The sequence below is a fragment of the Euleptes europaea genome, chromosome 3 (assembly GCF_029931775.1).
Source record: "Euleptes europaea isolate rEulEur1 chromosome 3, rEulEur1.hap1, whole genome shotgun sequence".
NCBI classification, from domain to species: domain Eukaryota; kingdom Metazoa; phylum Chordata; class Lepidosauria; order Squamata; family Sphaerodactylidae; genus Euleptes; species Euleptes europaea.
The window spans coordinates 3,300,911-3,324,297 of NC_079314.1; the positions used below are offsets into that span (position 1 = coordinate 3,300,911).

Genomic DNA, 23,387 nt, shown 5'->3' on the forward strand with positions numbered 1-23,387 from the left:
TTAATTGGGGGGGGGGGGATCCTGATGATCTCCCTACCTGAGACTGCCACTAGCTAAAGTTAAAACAACAGGGGACACAGACAGGGTGACATTTAGATGTTTTCTCATGGAAATAGTTAAACGTTTTTCTCTTTTTCCAAATCTGAAGCTAGCTGATCACACAGCATTCACTGGACGAAGCAGGGAAGTTTTCCCTTCTGTGGGAGCCCCATGTGCACAGTTTCCCATTTGTCCCGGTGGGGTTTGCACAGGAGAGCTCCCATGGATGGTGCTCAAAGAGTTACATCTTTCCACCTCTCACTCTGCCATTCTTTATGGTGCCAATATTTTCCCCTGGAGGCTTGCTCCTAAGGAGAGATGCCCAGCTCCTTTGCCCCACATTTTGTGGAAACAAAAACGCCCTCGGTTGTAAAGGCCTCTTTGTCTTCGTGTTCTCTGCGCCATTGCTTATTTCTGTCATCCTGTCTATATTTCTCCTCAACATGTATGCATTTGTAAACAGACAGATCTCTGCAAAACTCCAGGGTCTGGGAAGGAAGCCAATCCTTGGAAGAAGAGCCTCATTTGGGGAAGAGGGAGCAAGAAATATCCGGGAGTTCGCAGACCTGTCCATAAGTAGGCCAGGTTTGGGCTAACTTTGCCAGCCGCTCTTTATGAAGTACATTATCAAATGCTATCCCGAAATCCAGGTATATCACACCTTTTCACCCGATCATGTTGTATGTGTGTGTATATATATATATATATCTATTATCCAAGTAGTTGTTGCGTTTGCTGGTATTTCTACAGCCTTGGTTGTTGTTCAAGATTCCCCTAACGATATATGCAGAATGCAGTGGAAAACAAATGGAAGGAATTAATATTCACTTGAGAGTTAATGTTTTAATAGCTGGAATCGAGATACTAGAGGAACATTTTCTACTCTCTTGATTTTTTTTTTATATCTTTGGTATAAATGTTTCCATTAGAGCTGAAGGGAAAAGGAGGGAACATAAGACCCCAGCTGGATCAAACCAGAGATCCATCTTGTCCAGCATCCTGTCTCACACAGTGGCCAACCAGTTCCTCTATTACTGGAATTCAGAGGCTGACTGCCTCTGAATGTGGAGGTTTCTTTGAAATGTGCTTTTTTAATGGCAAAACTATTTGGCTCAAAATAATTTGACCCCACAAATTAGCACTATGTTTCAGCAATACCAAAATATAATTAGGAAATACCACTTACTACACTTGCTTGTACCCAAACCTGCAGAGATACAAACCAGTGAGTATTTTCACATCAGGGAAAGAATCCTTTGTACCTGCTTAATGTCTATAGATCAAGTACTAATTCAATGCTTGGGAGTGGGAGCTCTGGAAACCCTCCAAGTAAGTTCAAGCGAGCAAACAGGGTACAGAGTATTGGCCTAAGTTTTAGCAGTGGTAAAGGACCATCAGAAGCATTAGCAGCTTTTCTCTTCCTAAATTTTGAACCGTGTTTTAAAAATGTAACAGACAGACAGGGACCAAAAGCAGCTACAACTGCCCCCGTTTACAGTCTCCGCTTTCTGGTCCATATCCCTGGTAAAGGTGCTCCTACTTTGCAACACGGGACGGGGATGCCTCATTAAAACTTTGTTATTTATTTATTATTTAAAACATTTATTAGCCGCCTTTCTTCCATATGGAGTTCAAGGTGGCTTCTAATATAAATAAAATACATAGAAATAAAATACATTAACTCCATTAAAAAACACCAAAATTTAAAACCACAATTTAGGACTCCTAGTAAATTAATCAAATGCTGTCCTATTTAAAACCATCTTCAGCTGCTTCCTAAAGATCGAAAGTGAGGGGGCCAGGCACACTGCCCTGGAGAGGTTGTTCCATAATCATGGGGCTGCCACAAAAAAGGCCCTCTCTTGTAGAGTTGCCAACTCAGGGTTGGGTAATGCCTGGAGATTTTGGGGATGGAGCCTGAGGAAGACTGGGTTTGGGGAAGGGATGGACCTCAGCAGGGTATAATGCCATAGACTCCACCCTCCAAAGCAGCCATTTTCTTCAGGAGAACTGGTCTTGGTCATCTGGAGATCAACTGTAATCATGAGAACTTGAGGTGCTTCCTGGAGGTTGGCAACCCTACTCTCTTGTGTACCCACCAAAAGAGCTTCTTTGATTGATGGGACAGTCAGGAGGGCCTCTCCCTGTGATCTTAATTCTCAGGCAGGAACATACGGGATAAATGTTAGTATCAGTACTGTCATTCTTGGGCAGGTTCAGCGCCTTTCTTCAAATATCTGGATATTAATCACAGCAGGGAATGGATGTGTCTTGTCTCTAGTGTACCTCCATGTCTACTCATAAACCCCGAATGCCTGCACGTGAACACCAAAGCATCATGTAGTCCATGACCTCTTGTTTCACATTCCGCAACTGCAGATATAGGTTTTGAACTCATTAACATGTTGCAATACAACATCGTTGTGCTTTAAAAAAAAAAAACACCACCACCTTTTTTCACCAAAACAGCCATCTTTCCCTTGGGTTTTTAATCTTCAGGGCTATCACAGAGTTAAAGGAATATGGCACAAAGGAGTTGGGGTAGAGTCTCCCACGATGCCTAACAATGGGGTTTGTGGATCCTTGGTATGGGGGATATTGCAAGCATGCCTCTATTTTCACCCAGGAAATGCTGGAGGAGGGCACGGTTAAGGAAGCTGTGGGTGGTGTTTAATTTGCAAAAGGAGTGACGCAAGGGTTCTCCAGCCCTTGTGAGAATCCCGCTATTTGTCCTGATTCTTAATTCTAATTTAGAGCAGTTGTTTTCTGGTGACGGAAAGGCATGCTCACAGATACCTTCCTTTCCATTATTAAATTATATTATTTCATATCTTGGTTCTTTTTAAAGGGGCATGGTAAAAATGAAACAGGTGTGGCTAAAGGAGGGAGCCGAAAGGGCTACAAGACCACCAGTGCCTGTGAGATATTTATTTCCTAGTCATACCATGCTAGGAAAAGTTGAGGGCAGCAGGAAAAGAGGAAGACCAACAAGAGATGGATTATTGTCGAAGGCTTTCACGGTCAGAGTTCATAGGTTCTTGTAGGTTATCCGGGCTGTGTAACCGTGGTCTTGGAATTTTCTTTCCTGACGTTTCACCAGCAGCTGTGGCAGGCATCTTCAGAGGAGTAACACAGAACAGAGACCCTGTCCTTCAGTGTTACTACTCTGAAGATGCCTGCCACAGCTGCTGGCGAAACGTCAGGAAAGAAAATTCCAAGACCACGGTTACACAGCCCGGATAACCTACAAGAACCTAAGAGATGGATTGACTCAATAAAGGAAGCCACAGCCTTCAATTTGCAAGATTTGCAAGATCTGAGCAAGGCTGTCAAAGATAGGACATTTTGGAGGACTTTCATTCATAGGGTTGCCATGAGTCGGAAACGACTTGACGGCACTTAACACACACACACACACACACACACACACACAGTCATATCATAGGGCCAAATTCTGCCAAGCACCACCCACAACCAGAGAGGTTTCCTTTTTGCTGTGCCCCTGACCCACCAGATTCCATTCAGGCTCTGTTGCTCTCCCTCGGGAATCTGTGCCAGCTCTTCTTTCCCCTCCTGCTCAGAGGGCTGGGCATTTTTTAACGTCAGAGCTGGTGGGTCTCACTGCCATTCTTGAAGGAAGGATTACAGTCCACACAATTTCTCAAAGAAGTTGGACAGCAGGTCCTGTTGCTGTGGCACCCACTTTGGCACAGTTCTGTCCCACTCTTCCAAGCAGGATGGTGCACATTAAAGTCCCCTCTTCTCATTTTGGCCTCCCCACTGCCCCATGAGACGGGCAGCTACTGGTTCAAGGTCACCCAGCCAGTTTCATGGCACAGCAAGGATTTAAACCCAGATCTTACTGTTCAAAGGACAGTAGACAGTGACTACACCACGTGGACCCCCCTTTGCTAAACATATTTTGTTCTTGAGTCCAATATGCTCAGATCTAAACTCCCATTTACCAATTTCCATTCATTTCTGACATCATGGGGCAGGGGTCCCCAGTGTGGCATCTGTGGGCACCTTTTCTGGTCCTACTGACTGTTCTCAGAAAGTGGGTGGGGCCCTCACCCAGCAAGGTTTCTGACTGTCTATGCAGATTAAATAACATTGTTTCAGCAACAGCTACCACCAGAGTATTGGTTTTATTCTCTCACGCCTGTTTCCTAGTGATTTCCTTTTTAATTATCCATCTGCTCTCCTGCACTTGGGCTTCCCGCTGTGTGTGGGACTCCATCTACTGTGGCAGCCGCTTTGTGGTTCCGTCTACCACTCTGTGTCACAATTTCAAAGATGCCCAAGAACAGGCTTTGGCCTTATTTATTTATAATATTTATATCCCCCCCCTTTCTGCCCTATCAAGGCCACTGGTGACCGGGCTACCTTATGATTTCCAGTGCCTGCACTGGATCCTGATGACCTATCCTGCTAACAGTGGTGGGTTCCCCTGGCCCAAGGGGACAGCTTCTTACCTGGGGTAAACACTGCTGTTTACCTAATGGAACTGGGAGATCCAACTCACTGGCTTACCTAGATTGTTGTTTTTTAATTGGGACAGAATTCAGCATTTGAAAACTCCCAAGGCATTTTGTCTAAGCTGGAATGAAAAGAAAGCGTATCAAAGGTCATTAAGGAATCCTTTGATTTGGATCCATTTTGGTGCATATAAAAAGGCTTAAACGGCACACAGATACTGGACGTTTTCCACCTCTTTGGTGTTTTATGTATGGTCGCTTTAACCTCCTTTATTCCCCGTTTCAGCCAGGATCAAATTTTTCAGTATGCACGATATCTCATTCCTTGGAAGCTCAACGCTGTTTCGACGCAAAACCAACCCGGCTTTCCCCGTTCCTCTTCTGGCCCGAATTAAACCGTTCATCCTGGCTTATTCCAGAGTCACAGAGCCTGCATACTCCGTTCTCGGGTTGCGCTTCCCTGTGCCATCACGCCCCACCCTTTTCCAACCCCCTCCTCAAAGCAGCATGCCGATGGTTAAACAGGGGGAAACAGAAGATTGGCTTCTCTCACAGCCAATCACAAAGTAGTGTGTAAGGAGGCGGGCATTCAAGTGCTTCCTGCTTCCTAGGACCTCTTTTGGAGCAAAAGAAAGGCTTTTTAAAAATGAGCCATTTTTTGTTTTTAAAATGCCTTTTTATGCGGCAGTTGGGTTTGGAGGGGAAGGAAATTGTCTCTCACTGTAAGCCAATTACAGAGCAGCATTTAAAGGGGTGGGACTTGATTTGAGCTTGGGAGACTGTTTTTCTGTATTCATGGTTCGATTAGCACACAGTTTCGTTCCTGATCATTCAAGCCAATGCATACAGTTTCCCCCAACCCAGGTTACTTTAATGCGCGATGAACCCAGGTCTCTTAGACAAGGATTAAATTGACATAAGTCTGACATCAGAAACCACAATATTCAAAAACCAGTGGGAGAACATTTCAACCTTCCAGGACATTCTGTTGCAGATTTAAGAGATTTAAGATTTCTCTTACAAAGGAATTTCAAAGGGAGATTGGAAAGAGAAACTGCTGAATTACAGTTGATATTCAAACTAAAGTCAATGCATTTACCTGGGCTGAATAAAGACCTTGCATTCGTGGCTCATTACCAATGCTGATTTCTCCACACCCATCTCTCCCCTGGACATCACAGACGCTTCTGCATACCACACCTAATCCCATCACTCCTGCTAGTCACATTTACATACTGTTAACATTTACATACTAATGCTTGTCTGAATTCACTCTCCTCTACTTAAAGACAGATGGATTTACATTCTAGCTGTATCTGAAGAAGTGAGCTGTGGCTCACGAAAGCTCATACCCTACCAGAAAATATTTTTGTTAGTCTTTAAGGTGCTACTGGACTCTTGCCCTTTTTGACTACTGCAGACAGACTAACACGGCGACCCACTGTCAACCCAGGTCCAAGCAGGGAGATCCAGCCCATGCATAAAAGACCTTAGACACATTTCCCTGCTCTTGAGAGCTCAGCCCACACCTATTCGATGCGCTGTGGAGTAATTACTTTTCTCAAGTGACTGACATATTTGCCTTCTTAATTAGCCTGCTCGGCATGCAAGGTCAAAGCAAATTAAAACATATTTGAATCTGCCACACCTTCTGGGATTTTATCTTTTTCTTTTTTACTTCAAGTCGAACTTTGGAACTGCTAGGTGCTGACGGTTGCTGACATAGACAGAAACTGCTAGAGCAGAAGGCATCTCTCTCGGCTGCTTTAGCTGCTTCTCCTGCAACAAATTTCTATAGCAAAGCGCCGGGGGAAGAGTTACATCTGTGGCAGAATTTTCACCCGCAGCTTGACAAATTTAAAAATAAAATCTCCAAGGGAAGTTTGGTGAGTGTTAACTGGTGAGTCTGTTCTCTCTCACACACACAGGGTCCCACCTACCTTGGAACTCTGGTGGGGGGTCCTCCAGTTCAGGTGCTGATGAATTCTAGCGATGAGGAAGTCGCCCGGTTACGTCACGAGGAGCCCCATGCAAATGAGGACTGTCATGCCAAGAAAGGTAGGACCACTTGCCGGCTCACAACAGCTGTGCTGGGCTGAATAGGAGAAAGCAGAGTTAACATTGTTTGTCTTGGCTTCTTCCAGAAACACTGGATTTAAAAAGAGAGAGAGAGATTATTTGGAATGTAGATGACAAAATGCACTATGTACTTTACCCAGAACTTCTTGGAACTAAGGCCCCTCTAGAGTTGGGGGAAGGTGGGCTTTCAGGTGATTCAGTTATTAGGACTACAGAGGCAGGGGGTCTGGGACAGGCCTTTTGACCACGTGGTGTCTTGCCTGCCTGGGGCAAAGTTTGCCTATCAACCTATCTAGACAACAGGTGATAGCTGCAACCTTTCTGAATTGTTCAGTTTAGAAAAGGGACGACTAAGAGGGGACATGAAAGAATGGGCACTTGGAGAAGTCTTTTCTTCTCCCAGTGCCCATTCTTTAAGGGAGATGGATACTCATGGCTTTGAATGGTCAGGGTTAAGCCAACAGAGAAAGGAAAATCTTGACATTTTAAAAATAACTTGTCCCATTTAAAAAAAAACTAATGTATTTTAATTAAGCACATGTATTTAACATATTTAATTAATCACATTTGTTGAACCCTGCCTTTCCTACAATAATAGCAAGGCAAAATACATGGTTTTTTTTTTCCATTTTATTGTTACAACCACCTTAGGACGTGGGTTAGAATGAAAGATGACAACGGTGGAATGTGCTGCCTCGGAGGGTGGTGGAGTCCCCGTCTTTGGAGGTCTTTAAGCAGAGGCTAGATGGCCATCTGTTGGGAGTGCTTTGATTGTGGGATCCTGCATGGCGGGGGGAGGGTTGGGGTCACTGGGGATGTGGGGGGAGGTAGTTGTTAATTTCCTGCATTTGTTAATTTCCTGCATTGTGCAGGGGGTTGGACTAGATGACCCTGGCGGTCCCTTCCAACTCTATGATTCTATCTGGTTCAAGGTCATTCAGTGAGTTTCAAGGCTGAGAGGAAATCTTAACTCAGGCCTTTCTGTTCTAAGTCCATGTCTCTAATCACTACATCACTTTGGTTCTACAAAACATCTTTTATTATATATTAACATTTGGTACTTTAAAAAAAGTTTTAAAATTTTTGTAAACTCCCCCTCCCCCATGGAATAGGTAATGTTGCTTTTTCTTTTCTTTTTTGAATCACTGTCAGTTTTAGCATTACACTGCAACAGGCTATTCATTACTGTAAGATGTTATTGCCTAGTCTCAGAATTTGTGGGGAACTGGCTAGAAACCTAAACATTTATGCTGCGATTGTTATTAATGCCCAAATTATGGTGGGTGTCAGGGAGGAAGAGGCAGGACTTGGACATTACGGGAAAGCTTCTTGGAATGCAATTTACTTGTCAGGACTGACACACATTTCACCTCCCCACGGAAATGGGCTTGAAAGGGTGTGGGCAGAGCCAGAAAAAAAACATTCAAAATAAACTGCAGACACTCTTTCGCAGCTCCTGTTTGCTTCCTTCTGCACTAGGAAGGGTTAGGATGACCAGTCTTTGGAGCACCTTAGAGACCAACAAGATTTCGGGGGTATAGGTTTTCGAAAGTCAAAACCCTCTTCTTCAGACAGGAACTCACGAAAGCTCAGACCCTGAAACCTTTGTTGGTCTCCAAGGTGCTCCTGGACTCAGATCGAGCTCTTCCTCTGCAGACCAACCCTGCTGAAACTGTAAATTAGGATGGAAACCTCACCCCAAGGCAGGAAGTGCCAGTCTTTAACACAACATGGATGGTCCCTGACACCTTTGGAGAGGTTCTGCCATTAGCCAGTTCCTACTGCGAAACGGCGGCCTTCTCTGTCCTCCTTTGCAAAGTTCCCAAACTGTTCTTTTCTGCCTCCACCCAAGCAGCAATGTGTTCTTTCCCCTTAGCAGTTGGAAGCCATCAGCCTTCAAAGGCTTTCTGCTAAATGCCTTAGGCTCACAAGGTGATTTCTGCATAACTAAAGAGGATGCTTGCAATAACCTACAGATACAGTTTTTGAACTAGGAATCCACCAACCTGGGGCCTCTGTTTATTGCCAACCAGTTTGGAACCCCACCCCCTGTGTGTGTGAGTAAAGTGCCGTCAATTCACAGCCGACTTACGGCAATCCCTTTTGGGGTTTTCATGGCAAGAGACTAACAGAGCTGGTTTGCCAGTGCCTTCCTCTGTAACCCAACCTAATTACTGTGTTATTTGGAGACAGACTTCTTTTCCCTAGAGGTGAAATTATAGTGACTCAAGGGACTCGTTTCCTACTTGAAAGCTCACCTCAGATGCCGGCTCATGCCTGGAATTTGTAAACCGAAAGCTGGAAAGGTGGGTCCCTCCCTGTCATGACTGTAAACCACGGTCCAGTTTATTTATTACACTCCAATTTTCTCCTCTGTGGGAACCCTAAATAGCATTGTTCTTTGTGAGTGGCTGCCTCTCCCCAATATCCCAGCAGCCAAATGAGAGCCAGCATGGTGTAATGGTTAAGAGTGTTGGACTAGGATCAGTTCAAATCCCTGGCCCGACATGGAAGCGTGCTGGGTGACCTTGGACTAGTCATACCTACCTCACAGGATTGTTTATTAAATTAACTATTATATATATATCAAAAAAGACATACAGTACAATAACACTCTAACACAAAACCACACATACCACATATCAAACCTTCCAAAGAGTGCTGTACAACAGCTACTTTCTATGATAGGAACTAGGTAAATAAAGATATCTAAATTAGAGGACCATGTTATAAAATTACTCAAGTATCCCTTAGTTAGAAAATGCTATCACACACCTACTTATTAAACTACTCTGTAATGCCTACTCACAATTTTCTTTAGGTTACCACCTATTTTTCTATGCAATGTATTTAGGTTGTCTACAATAGAAAAAAATTACTTTTACTGAGTACCAACTTAGCATAAGCATCAAATTATTTTCTAAATTGCTGTTTCCTGCTTATAAAAAAATGCCTTTAAGATCTACACTATTTTATTCTTGAATCGACAGTTGTTGCTTTTTTGCTCTAAATATTCTAGCATTAAATTACACAATTAAATTTTTGCACAGTCGTAGAAGGCTTTCCATTTCCCCAAGCAGAGTTCAAAAAATGTGTAACTTGGGACAAAAATTCTAGTAAATGTTGGTATTGTGATTAGGCCATCTCATTAGGCCATCCTTAACCACATGTCGATATTTTAGTATTTCTTGCTTCTTGGTTTTCCAAAGATAATAATGTAATCCTTGCTTCCATTCCCCTTTCCCCACTTGCAATGTATTCTGTGCCGGATCTCTGATCCAGTACGCTATCCATACTAGTCCAACAGCCTGGTAATACAGTTTCAGGTTAGGTAGTGCTAAACCTCCTCTCTTTTTCTCATCTGTCATCACTTTAAAACGGATTCTTGGTTTTTTTCCCATCACAAACAAATTGATTTGTCTCTGCCAATTTTCTAACGTCTTTTCTTCTATATAGATTGGCAACATCCGAAAAAGAAAGTTCAGTCTTGGTAACACGTTCATTTTAATATGATAGCTTTAGTTTGGACCACCTTGATAGACCTTTTTGGATAAAGGTCCAGACCTTTTGATAGTTATCCTTAAATAAGGTCATGTTTTGTCCTGTAACATTAATTCCAAGATATCTCACCGGTTCTTCAACTATTTAACAGCCTGTATTTGCTTGTATCACATCCCTTTCTGGCTTTTCAATATTTTCCAATACTGTTTTGGTTTTGGTTTTCAGGCATGGCCTGATGCCCGCCAACAGGGGAAACGCTGGACAGGCCAGGTGGCTTTTTCAAGGTTGTTCTGTTTTCCTAGTTTGCTTTGTTTTGACTCGCAGTTCTCTGAGAATGAGAAACCGTTATCTTATGCTGCCTAGGCAATCCAGAAAGTCTCTTTTCACCTATTTAACGTTTGTACCCCAAACCCTCCCTCATTCACGTCCTTACTGTTTCCTAGTCTTTTTCTGCATCTCACTGTGTATTTTCTGAATAAAACAACTTTCTACGGAATCCCTGCCTAGAGGTTGATTATTGGATTTTGCCGAGTGGGCCCAGAGCTGACATTAGGACGTGAATGAGGGAGGGTTTGGGGTACAAACATTAAATAGGTGAAAAGAGACTTTCTGGATTGCCTAGGCAGCATAACGGTTTCTCGTTCTCAGAGAAGTGCGAGTCAAAACAAAGCAAACTAGGAAAACAGAACAACCTTGAAAAAGCCATCTGGCCTGTCCAGTGTTCCCCCTGTTGGCGGGCATCAGGCCATGCCTGACATTGGTCTTATTTATTTTGTATCTTGATAGATCAAATAGAATTGTTTGAGAAACTATTAGGAGTCAATTGGATTCTTCAGTGTTAAAACCACATCATCTGCATAACATTTAAGTTTGAATTCTTCCTCTTCTACTTTCAAGCCTTCGATTTTTTGATCATTTCTTATTCTGGATGTCAAAACCTCCAATGCAACATTGAACAGTAATGGGGAAAGAGGGCAGCTTGCCTTGTTGCTTTATTGATTTGCCTTGTTGCTTTCTTGCCTTGCCTTCAGGAGTCTTGCCATTTGGTTTGAATAGATACTGCTTATCCATCTCTGAAACTTATCCCTGCATTTTAATCGCTTTAAAGTTTTTAATAAAAAATTTCATAAAATATTATCAAATGATTTCTCTGTGTCTAAGATAAATGCTGCTTTTGATATATTCTCCTTAACATTCTCAATAGCATTTAATATGAAGCCCACTAGCTCGCACTTGCTTTTTTGGGATAAATCTAGTCTGGTCTGGATGTATCACAAAATCACACAAGGTTGGAAGAGACCACAAGGGCCATCCATTCCAACCCCCTGCCATGCAGGATCCCACAATCAAAGCACTCCTGACAGATGGCCATCCAACCTCTGCTTAAAGACCTCCAAAGACGGGGACTCCCCACCCACCCGAGGCAGCGCATTCCACCATTGAACCGCCCTCACCGTCAGAAAGTTCTTCCTAATGTTTAGGTGGAATAGTTTTTCTCTTAGTTTAAATCCATTACTCCGTGTCCTAGTCTCTGAAGCAACAGAGAACAAGCTAGTTCCCTCGTTAACATGGCATCCCTTCAAATATTTAAACATGGCTATCATGTCACCTCTTCTCCAGACTAAACAAACCCAGCTCCTTAAGTCTCTCCTCATAGGGTATAGATTCCAGACCTTTGACCATTCTGGTTGCTCTCCTCTGGACACACTCCAGCTTGTCAACATCCTTCTTAAATTGTGGAGCCCCAAACTGGACACAGTATTCCAAGTGAGGTCTGACCAATGCAGAATACAGTGGTAGTATTACTTCCCTTGATCTAGACACAATACTCCTATTGATGCAGCCCAGAATTGCATTGGCCTTCTTAGCCGCCATATCACACTGTTGACTCATGTTCAGTTTGTGGTCCACTAAGACTCCCAGATCTCTTTCACATGTACTGTTGTCAAGCCAACTATCTCCCATCCTGTACCTGTGCCTTATGTTGTTTCTGCCTAGGTGAAGTACCTTACACTTCTCCCTATTGAAATCCATTGTATTGCTTATTAGCTCTTTAGTCTATCAAGGTCATTCTGAACTCTGACCCTGTCCTCTGGGGTATTAACTACTCCTCCCAACTTGGTGTCATCTGCAAATTTGATTATCATGCCCTCTATTCCATCATCCAAGTCATTTATAAGAATATTAAATAATATCGGTCCCAGGACAGACCCCTGTGGCACCCCATTGGTCACTCCTCTCCAGGATGAAGTTGTGCCATTAATGAGCACCCTTTGGGTTGGTTGGTCAACCAATTACTAATCCACCTAACAGTAGCAGTGTCCAGCCCACATTTTACTAACTTTGTTTCAAGAAGATCATGGGGTACTTTATCAAAGGCTTTACTGAAATCAAGGTTCACTACATCTACAGCATTCCCATCATCTACCATACTTGTCACTCTATCAAAAAAAGATATGAGATTAGTTTGGCATGATCTGGTTTTGAGAAACCCATGTTGACTGTCAGTGATCACAGTATTTCTAAGTGCTTACAGATCATCTGTTTAATTATCTGCTCTAGTATTTTACCTGGTATTGATGTCAAGCTGACTGGGCAATAATTGTTTGGGATTCCCCCCCCCCTTTTAAAGATGGGGACCACATTTGCCCTCCTCCAGTCTGCTGGAAATTCCCCTGTTCTCCAGGAATTCTCAAAGATTATTGCCAGTGGTTCTGAGATCACTTCAGCCAATTCTTTTAACACCCTTGGATGCAGTTTATCCGGGCCCGGAGACTTGAATTCATTAAGAGTAGCCAGGTATTCCTGTTCTATTCCTGTGTCTATACTATGCTGTAATTTCCCTACTGCATCTTCTGCTCCATTATTCTCAGGTTGAGCACTATTTCCCTTTTGGGAGAAGACTGAGACAAAGAAAGTATTAAGTAATTCTGCCTTTTCTGCCTCCCCTGTTAATAATTCACCATCCTCTCCACGCAGTGACCCCATTGTTACCTTGATCTTCCTTTTGCTATGGAAATAACCAAAACACCCTTTTTTGTTGTTTTTAACCTCCCTGGCAAGCCGGAGCTCATTCTGTGCATTAGCCTTCCTGACTTTCTCCCTGTATATGTTGGCTACTTGTTTGAATTCCTCTTTGTTGATTTCCCCCTTTTTCCATTCCTTGTACATGCCCTTTTTAAATCCTATCTCAACCAAAGGTTCTTTAGACATCTACCCTGGTTTCTTCAAACCTCTACCATTTTTTCTCCTCGTTGGAACTGATTGAAATTGCGCCTTCAATATTTCACTTTTAAGAAATTCCCAACCTTCATGCACTCCCTTCTCTTTCAGTATTCTTACCCACGGGATCACCCGCAGTAGTTCCCTAAATTTATTGAAATCAGCTTTATTAAAGTCTAGAATACATGTCTCACTACTCCTGGCTTCTCCTTTCTGCTGTATAACAAGCTCCAGGAGAATATGGTCACTCCCACCTAAGGATCCCACTCCTTCCACCCCAGAAACCAGGTCATTATTATCGGTTAAGATCAGATCACTTTCTTTATTTTCTTTTTCAGCCTCTCAGTTAGTATTGAAACAAACAGTTTATAGTCCATGTTCAATAAGGATATTAGTCTATACGATGATGGTAGCATGGAATCATTTCCTTCTTTGGGGATCAATGTGATAAAGGCTTCTTGTCTTTTGGAGATTTGTTGCAATTTCTTCTTCAAAACATTTGTAATACTTTGCCAACAATCCATCTTTTTTTTTTTTGCATTTCTTCAGTGTCAATCAAGTTTATTTCCATTCTTTTCTTCTTGATTTCTTTTCATATACTCTTCTTGGGTTTTTTTTGGAGTATTGTTCTTAAAGAAACTCTTCCATCAGCTTTTCTCTAAGTTCCAATTTTTGCTTTTTAAGTTTTGAGTTAATGGCCATAAGCCTTCCTCTCATAAAGGCTTTGCTCGCCTCCCATATTGTTGCTTGTGACATTCATGGTGTATTATTAATTTCAAAAAATTCCTTTAATTCCGTCTTGCCCTGGTTGATTACTTCTTCTTTTAACAGGATATTATCATTCAGTCTCCATCTTCTCCTTCCTTGCTGAAAGAATGACCATGTCAACTCCAACGGGTTATGATCGGGTATTACTTTTGGCAAAATTTCAACATTCTCCAAATTATTTAATAGTGTCTTTGATATTCAGCACATATCTATTATTGAGTGTGATTGTGGTTTATCTGAGTACAAAGTGTAGCTTTTTTTCTTTGGGTTTTTAGTTCTCCAAGCATTTTTTGGATGTTACATACTCATATATTCCAAAACATTCTTTGGCAATTTCCCTCCTTTGTGATTTTTAGATCTATCAATATTTAGATTCATATCGCCTATTAAAATTAGATCTCCTTGTTCATCCATGATAATTTGAAAAACTTTTTCGAAGAATTGTTCTCTACCATTGCTTGGTGTGTAGATGCTGGCCAGAATTAGACATTTTCCATCAGTTGTTCCTAGCTTAATAAAGAAGTACCTTCCATCTGGCTCCTTAGTTTCAGAGATTATATTGAGGTATAGATTCTTTATATAAATGGCGATTTCCTTTTTCTTTTCGCCAGTGCTGTGGAAAGATATCCTAATTTTTTATTTCTTAATAAGTGCTCATGGGATCTTTTGACATGTGTTTCTTGAATACAAATTATATCCACTTTTGTTTTCATTAATAAGTGAAAAGCTTTATTTCTTTTAATGGTACGTTGAGTCCATTTATGTTTAATGAAAGGATATTAAGCTTCTCCATTTTTCCTTTCCTTTAATAGGCTGCCGTTTCTCTCAATTTCATACTTTCGTCTTGGTCTTCTTGGTCTTTTCCTGATTGAGTCTTATCCTTTTCTTTCTGTTGTGGTTTTGTCTGGTCTTTTTTCTTTCCATTATCTCTTTTTGGGCTAGAGTCTGAACTTGTAGGTTCCCTCTCATCTTGTTTGGGTTTCTCTTTCTTCTCCAAAGATAGTTCTGTAATCAGTAAGTCAGCCTGGTTTCTGCCAGTTATAACTCTCCTTCCAGATGGTAAATATACATCTAGCCCTGCTGGTAAGATCCAAGATATCTAATTTCTCTCCTGAGCAAGATTTGTCTTAGCTGTTGTAAGGATAGAGGAGGAGGATAAAAGGCACTCTGAGCCCTCATTGGGGAGAAATGTAGGGAACAAATGAAATGTTTGTGCTGCATCCAAACCCCCTTATCTAGGAAGGCTGTGTTGTTCATTCAGTGTCAGGAGATTTTAGTAAGACCACCCCACCCTACCCAAACTTGAGAGGAAACTCGGCTGCCCTTATGCAGAAAGTCTCACGAGGGGTGACCAAAAATATTTACACTTGCAAATGTGACAGTTGACTTCTTTCCCACCTAAATAGGTCACCATGCTACACTCTTGGCTGATACGATGTATGGTGGCAGTGAGTTCCGCAGGCTAATTATCCAAGTCATTTTTAATTTTGCATTCTCCTGTGTCCTTTTCGGCTAGAGGAAACTGCAGAGAGGACACAGCTGCTCAATATCCCCCAAAGTATCCAACATGCCCAATGCTGCAGAAAGCAAGCAGACTTATCCTTAAAGGAGATGAAATATTTCCCTGGCCTGGGAAAAGATTAGCATTTGGTCAATGCAAGTTTCACTAGACATCCCACTAAGAGCTGCAGCAGAAGAGAAGAAGGAGAATGCAGGCCTGGCGACTCCACTCGGGCTAAGCGTTCCTGCAATTATTTCACACTAAGCTTACAGGTGTCTGTGTGATTTTTCTGCCCCCAGATCTTCTGACAGAAGATGACATATATTGCTGCTCCCTCTCCAAGACTCTGTGCCACACCTCCACCCCTGTCACTGTGGGCTTCTACTCACCCTGTGGAACCCGTATCCACTCGCTCCTGGAAAACATTGCAGGTCAGTGCCAAGGAAAAGAGATCCAGGTGCCAGGGTGGTGGTCAAAAAGGATGTTGCATATGCAATGCCCACAGGGGAAAGCCAGTGCAAATTTGGTTGGGAAAATATGTTCAGGTTATCTTTGAGCATTTTTGTTTCAGATTCATAGCCTCTGCTGTTCAAACATCTCCCCTTCCTCCACACACACACACACAACATGAAGTCTGGTGAAAACTGCTGAAGAGCAATGCTCTGAAATGGGGAAGGGGGCTATCTGTCCTCTATAAAAATCAAAATGGAGGGGTTTCACATTTAGGCCCTACAGCTGCCTTGGTGGCACTGATGGGACATAAAGGCAGGGAATAAACCCTGTAAATAAACTACACACCAGCTATAAATGTGTCGGTTGTCCATATGACACTTTTGTGGAAACTAATTAGAATGTGTGCCCTGATCTGAATGGCCCAGGCTAGCCCAATATCATCAAATCTCAGAAGCTAAGTAGGGTTGGCCATGGGTCACTATGCAGGGTCACTATGCAGAGGCAGGCAATGGCAAACCACCTCTTGACGAACCAGCCTTGAAAACCCTTCAGAGACTGGGGAAGTGGTCCTGATGGTGGTGGTGGAAAGTGCCATCAATTTGCAGCCATCTTATGGAGACCCCTTAGGGTTTTCATGGCAAGAGATGTTCAGAGGTGGTTTGCCATTGCCTGCCTCTGCGTAGCAACCCTGGACTTCCTTTGTAGTCTCCCATCCAAGTACTAAAGAGGGCTGACCCTGCTTAGCTTCCAGTCAGGGTAAGACAGGTGTTTTTTTTGGGGTTTTTTTTTTTGCAAAATTGGCAGGGATGCCTCCACTGATGCCTTGTGTTGTTGTTCCACTGTGGCAGAATGTATGCACAAAGAATCCTGCCGGAGGGAAGAAAACGAATACCGGAGAACCCACCTAAGGCCACGGCGGCCAGAAGGAATGAACTACCTCACTCTCCTGTGGTATCTGGTTTTCTACGAGCCAGTCATCACGGAGGTCCACCTCAGAAGGAAGAACATTGACTTCCTTTTCATCAGGTTCAGCGCCTGGCAGTATGCCGGAAGTGACAAGCTCTGGGCAGGCCTGGTTACCACCCTGTGCGATCACATCCGTCAGCACTTTGGGCCTCTCCCGCTGAGCTTCTACCATGTTGTGGGAAGCAGGCCGCGATTTGCCTCAGGGTTCAGCCAGGATGAGTGGAGGCTCAAAAAGAAAGTTGCCTTCACTGCCGGAGGACTTGTGGTCATCTTGCTGGCAGGGGTGAGCCTGGCCACGGTTGTCCTACTTGTACCGGGGATAAGAGACGGCAGCGCCTTGAAAGTCGTCAGTGCAGTCTTTGGCACCATTTCCGGCTCAGGGGTGGTCCTAGCCCTCGCTCCAGTCATTAAGCACCTGATCATTACTCAGAAGAAAAAGATCGAGAGCATGACCAACAACGAGAAATTTACCAGTCACCTGGGCTTCATGAGCGCCGTCAAGAGAGAGATCGAACTTCTCACCAGCTTTGTGTATTACATGGAGATATTTGAGCGCCAGCGGCTGAGGATTGTCTTTGAGATCACCAGCTTGGACATGTGCTACCCGGAAAGGGTGGTCGGAGTTCTGAACGCCATCAACACGCTGCTTTCGGACACCAACGCCCCATTCATTTTCATTCTGGTGGTAGACCCCTGCATCATCACCTCTTGCTTAGAGCAATCGGGCAACATGAAGGGTATGGCTGACAATGGCTACCTCTACCTCAACCGCACCGTGTCACTGCCTTTCTCCATCCCGGAAATCGGCATCCGCTCCAAGATGCGATTTTTGCACGAGACCTTCCAAAACCGGGAAGACCTGATGTACCGAATCATCACAAGGAACGTGGAACAGGGAGTCCGAAAGGCCAAAGGGATGAACCCGGCCCTGGCAGAGATGGAAGCATCCATGGAAATGGATCAACACCAGATCGATGCCCAAGCTGTGCAGTACATCCACGAGGCTTTCCACTGCTTGCACAATGAACATGACTGCCTCTACCGGTATGTCCCTGAGAGCATCATCCAGATGAAGAGGATTGTCAACACCATCCCCATCACTCTCCGGCTCATGACCCAGCAGCACAGCCTCCGGCATGACATCTGCCCCAGGTCAGTGGCGGGCTGGGTGGTCTTGGCCAACCAGTGGCCGTGCCGCTTGAGCTGGATCCTGCAGTGCACGGAGGACAGGCAGCAGTGCCAGCCGCCCGAGGACTTCAATCAGCAGCTGCTGTGGGAAGTGTTTGTGGACAACTGCAGAGAGCTTTTTTCCATGCACAAGGATCTTCAAAACATCATGGCCCTGGACGGTGACCCCGAACTCTTTGAGCAGTTTTTGTCCCACGACTTCCCCTTCACCGTGCAGGAAGGAGCAAAGTACCTGAAATACACAGTCAACCTGGACCATTCCATAAGGCATCGGATGGGGCATCTAAGGGCTCTCACTATGCTGGAGAAGATGCACAAGAAGAAGGAAGCCGACTCGGACAAAACGGATTAGGGCAGGGTTTTTTGGACTGCTCCAGGGAACCCCTGCAGTTAGATCAGAACAGTAACGGAGGACAAGTTGCTTGAGAGGCAGCTTAGTCAGCTATTGCATATAACTCTCAGGTGTGGAGAGAACTTGGGGGCCCTTTAAATTTCAGAGGTAGCTGTGTTGGTCTGCCGTAGAACAGCTAGATTCAAGTCCAGTAGCACCTTCAAGACCAACAAGATTTTTGGGGTATGAGCTATCCAACAAAGGGAGCTTTGACTCTTGAAAGCTCATGCCCTGAAAATCTTGTTGGTCTTTGAAGATTCTACTGGACTCAAATCTAGCGGTCTCTTTAACAGAGACTTAATGGAATGTTACTTACCAGGTGATGTCATTTCCTCTGTGCCATGAAAACCTTTGGACACCCATTTCCATACATTAAGCCTTTGTTAAAGCAACAGGACATCATTCTCCAGGCCTGTTGGCAGCCCTACTCCTATTTATTTATTTATTTATTTATTTATTGAACTTATATTCTGCTATCTATCCCGGCTAATGCCAGGCTCAGAGCGGCTAACAACCATTAAAATACAATAATACAATAAGTACAGAACACTAGACATAATAGATATAGATTTAAATTCAAGTTTAGACCTAGAATTCTGATTTAAAATCAAGTTGGCGCCTATCTATAGCACACAGGTCCATGGTGAACCCAGAAAAAGGCATTCAGGGTCCCCAAATAAAACTCAATAAAATGGAAAAAGAGGGAGAGGAGAAGAGAGGCCAGCTATGATAGAAACCGTTGCTGCCCTCAACCATAGGTCTGGCGGAACGACTCAGTCTTACAGACCCTGCGGAACTAAGCTCGATTCCACAGGGCCCTGGTCTCACTAGAGCAGTGGTGGCGAACCTATGGCACGTGTGCCAGAGGCAGCACGCAGAGCCCTCTCTGTGGGCACTCACGCCATCACCCCAGCACATCTACAAGAGTTGCAAATCCAAGGCAAAACCTCCTGTGCATTTTGCCCATTTGGTCCCTCCCCTCGCCCGGCGGCCACGCTAAGACCCTGTGGGATCCGCCCGGGCCTGCCTCCTGCCTTCCTTTCCCCCCTGCTTCCCGGAGCCTCCCGATGGGCCTCCAAGCGGCTCCAGAGCAGCAGCAGCAGCAGGCGGTGGCGGGGCGGGCATGGAGCAGTGAAGCCAGGAACTGCTGCTTCTGCTGCCGCTGGCCGCCCTGGCCGGCACGCAGTAGGAGAAGTACTGCTTCTGCGGCATCCCGGCGGCCGAGCTGCTGCCGCTGCAGTGTACCTACGCGCTGGAGCAGTATGAGGGCAAGGGCTGGAAGGAGAGTGTCCGTGCCCTGGAGGCCAGCCTGCGCCTCCACCACCTGCTGTGCGACAGCTAGGAGCACTGCCACCAGGAGTGTAGCAGCAGCGGCGAGGCGCTGGGGGAGCCCTGGTTCGGGGAGCCGGCCTTTGGAGAGCCGGGCCCTAGTGCCGCGCTGGACGAGGAGCTGGCTGAGCTGGATCTCTTCGGGTGCGTCCTGTGGCGTGCCTTCTGCCTGCGGCACTGCAAGCGCGGCTTGCCCATCTTCCAGCTTCGCTACCTGCCGGCCGAGACCCTGCGCGACTTCCAGCGATGCACCCCTTACCTGTACCTGCACTATGCGCTCTATAAGATGAGGGGCGTTCTCCCCTGGAGACTGTCTGGCCACGTGATCCTGTGCAGAGTGACTCCGCTAGCATGGGATGAAGTGGGGATGTTAATGTATGAGTTGTTTTTTTCTAAACTAAAACCTCAGTATTCAGGTTAAATTGCCGTGTTGGCACTTTGTGATAAATAAGTGGGTTTTGGGTTGCAGTTTGGGCACTCGGTCTCTCTTTTTTTTTAAATATAATTTTTATTAGATTTTTTTCTTTAAGAAAACATAAAAAACAAACAAATACAACAAGAACAAATAAAAAATAAAATAAAAATAAAATTACAAAAGAATACAAGAAATTGTAAAAGGGTATTCATGTACCATAATTAATACATTCATAATTACTAATTTATAATGTTAAGCAAAGATACCCTTTCCCCTCCACCCACCTAAAGAGTGACCCTTCACCCGACTTCCGCAGAAGTGTCATTAATATTATAAATCACAATTGTTAAAAAATTGATTTCTATATCTCATTAATTAATAAAGTAAAGTCCATTTTTGCCAACTTATCCCAATATGAGGTGGCCTTAACCCATGTTTTTTTAAATTCTCCCATATCCTTTCCATGCAGAAATTCCGTTAACCTGGCCATCCTCATATACATCCATAATTTCTCTCTCCAGTCAATGATTGAAGGTTTATTTACTTGTTTCCATACTTTGGCTATCACAATTCTTGCAGCAGCAAAACTGTATTGACAGATAATCCTATCCTGGTCAGATATATTTTTTGGTGGGATTCCCAATAAGCTAAATGATGGTTTCCTTTTTACTCTACTATTAATCAAATTATTTGTTTCCCTTAATATTTTTTCCAATTTTTTTTAATTTTTTTGCATAACCACCATACATGCATATATGTTCCTCTTTCCTTTCCACATTTCCAACAGATTCCCTTGTCTCCACTATTCATCTTGGATATCATAATTGGGGTTATATGCCATCTATAAAACATTTTATATAAATTTTCTCTGATTTCATTGGTTATTGTAAATTTAAATTCTCTCTTCCATAAATTTTCCCATATATCCAAATCGATATTAAATCCTAAGTCCTTCATCCATTTAATCATAACTGGTTTGATTCTTCCTTGTTCTAGATTGGTCGTAATTAGTAATTTATACATTCTACCTATCAGTCCTTTATTTCCTTTATTTAATACTTTCTCTAACTCAGATTTTTGTTAAATCCAAGCTGATTATCTTTGTTAAATATATCTCTTAACCTATAATACACAAACCAATCCTTTATATCTAATTCTTCCCTACTTTTTAAAACCGATTTCTCTTCTTTCCAGTCAATAATATTTCTATACATATCTATATCCAGCTGTAATCCTCTTCTCATATGGGCTTCTGTTGGATTAACCCATCCCGGAGTTCTTTTTTCTAAAATCCTTCTATATTTTTTCCAAATTTGTAATAACCCTGCTCTAATTATATGAATATTAAAATCCCTATTTACCTTTTCCTTCTCATACCACAAATATGCATGCCAGCCAAAGCGGAGATTATAACCTTCTAATTCTAATATTTTGGGATTCTCTAGCATAATCCAGGTCTTTAACCAAACAAAACAAGATGCCTCGTAATACATTTTTAAATCTGGCAACCCTAATCCTCCTGTTTCTCTTAATTGAATCAAATTATTATATGCGAGTCTATGTTTTGCTTTACCCCACAAAAAGTTTAAAATATCTTTTTTCCAGATTTTAAATATTTTAGATCCTTTAATAATTTGTAAATTTTGAAATAAAAAAAGCATTTTAGGTAATACCATCATTTTAATTACCGAAATTCTACCCCATAATGATAAAGGTATTTTTTCCCAATTCTTCAGATCTATATTGATTTGCTGCCAAGTTTTAATATAATTATTTTTAAATAGATTAAAATTATTTGAGGTTAACCAAATACCCAAATATTTTACCCGATGTTCAATACAAAAACCAGTACATTTTGATAATTCTTGCTGCTGCAAAGATGTGATATTTTTAACCAAAATTTTTGTTTTATTTTTATTTATTTTAAAACCTGCGAGCTTCCCATAAACCTCAACCATTTTATTCCATTCCACAATCTGAGTAATAGGATTAGTTAAAAAACAAACTAAATCATCTGCATATGCTTTAACCTTAAAATGATTTCTCCCTATTTTATAACCTACGATATCTACATTATTTCTAATCTTTCTCAACAATACTTCTAGCGTAATAATAAACAATAAAGGTGAAAGAGGGCAACCTTGCCTGGTGCCCTTTTGAATTTCAAATTGTGAAGTTAATTCCCCATTAATCAACAACCTAGCAGTTTGATAAGTATAAATATTAACAATAGCTGATTGAAATTTCCCCCCGAAATCCATATATTCCAACACTTTTCTCATGAATTTCCAATTTACGTTGTCAAACGCTTTCTCTGAATCCAAAAATATCATTGCAAAAGGTGTAGTATCAAATTCTGCGTATTCTAAAAGATCTAGCACTACTCTAACATTCTGGCTAATCAATCTTCCTGGAAGGAATCCTGCTTGGTCTTCATGTATAATATTATTTAATACATTCTTCAATCTATTTGCTAAAATCGCTACAAAAAGTTTATAATCGTTATTTAGTAATGTTATTGGTCTATAATTTTTAGTTTCTAATAAATCAGGGCACTTGGTCTCTAAAAGGTTTGCCATCACTGCACTAGAGGGAGAGTTCCACCAGGCCAGTAAGTTGTTATTTGCCGAGTGTAAAGCTCTCTGAGGGGCATAACAGGAGATATGGTCCCATAGATACGATGGTCCCAGGCTGTATAGGGTCCCAGGGTGTCAAACATAAGGCCCATGGGCCAAATCCCACCCCTTGAGAGCTCTGATCTGGCTTGTGAGCCAGCCCCCCCCCCCAAATCTGGGGTGGCAAGTCATGGCCTGGCCTGACCAAGTAACAGTTATGTCATATCCGGCCCTCGTAACAATTGAGTTCAACACCCCTGGTATAGGGCTTTAAAGGTTATAACCAGCACCTTGAACCTGATCTGGTGTTCCACCTGGTGCCAGTGCAGTTGTCAAAGCACTGGCTGAATAGATGTTCTCAGCAGAGTCCCAGCAAGGACCCTTGCTGCTGCATTCTGTACCAGCTGGAGTTTCCAGATCAGCCTCAAGGGCAGCCCTACAT

At 43.0% G+C, this 23,387-nt stretch overlaps 1 protein-coding gene across 1 annotated transcript; it reads left to right on the forward strand.

Annotated features, from left to right (window-relative positions):
* The first annotated feature begins 516 nt into the window (after positions 1–516).
* Positions 517–18,547, forward strand: NKPD1 (NTPase KAP family P-loop domain containing 1). Its single transcript, XM_056845727.1, has 4 exons — positions 517–689; positions 6,446–6,575; positions 15,888–16,019; positions 16,890–18,547. The coding sequence occupies exons 1-4, from the start codon at positions 654–656 to the stop codon at positions 18,545–18,547; spliced, it is 1,956 nt and encodes a 651-aa protein (XP_056701705.1). The 5' UTR covers positions 517–653.
* The last annotated feature ends 4,840 nt before the right edge of the window (positions 18,548–23,387 follow it).

Bases quoted from the DNA above. Each gene is read 5' to 3' on its own strand.
- NKPD1 (XM_056845727.1), top strand. From the start codon at position 654: ATGAAGTACATTATCAAATGCTATCCCGAAATCCAG. The intron at 690-6,445 runs GTATATCACACC...TCACACACACAG, and splicing joins AATGCTATCCCGAAATCCAG to GGTCCCACCTACCTTGGAAC. The intron at 6,576-15,887 runs GTAGGACCACTT...TTCTGCCCCCAG, and splicing joins GGACTGTCATGCCAAGAAAG to ATCTTCTGACAGAAGATGAC.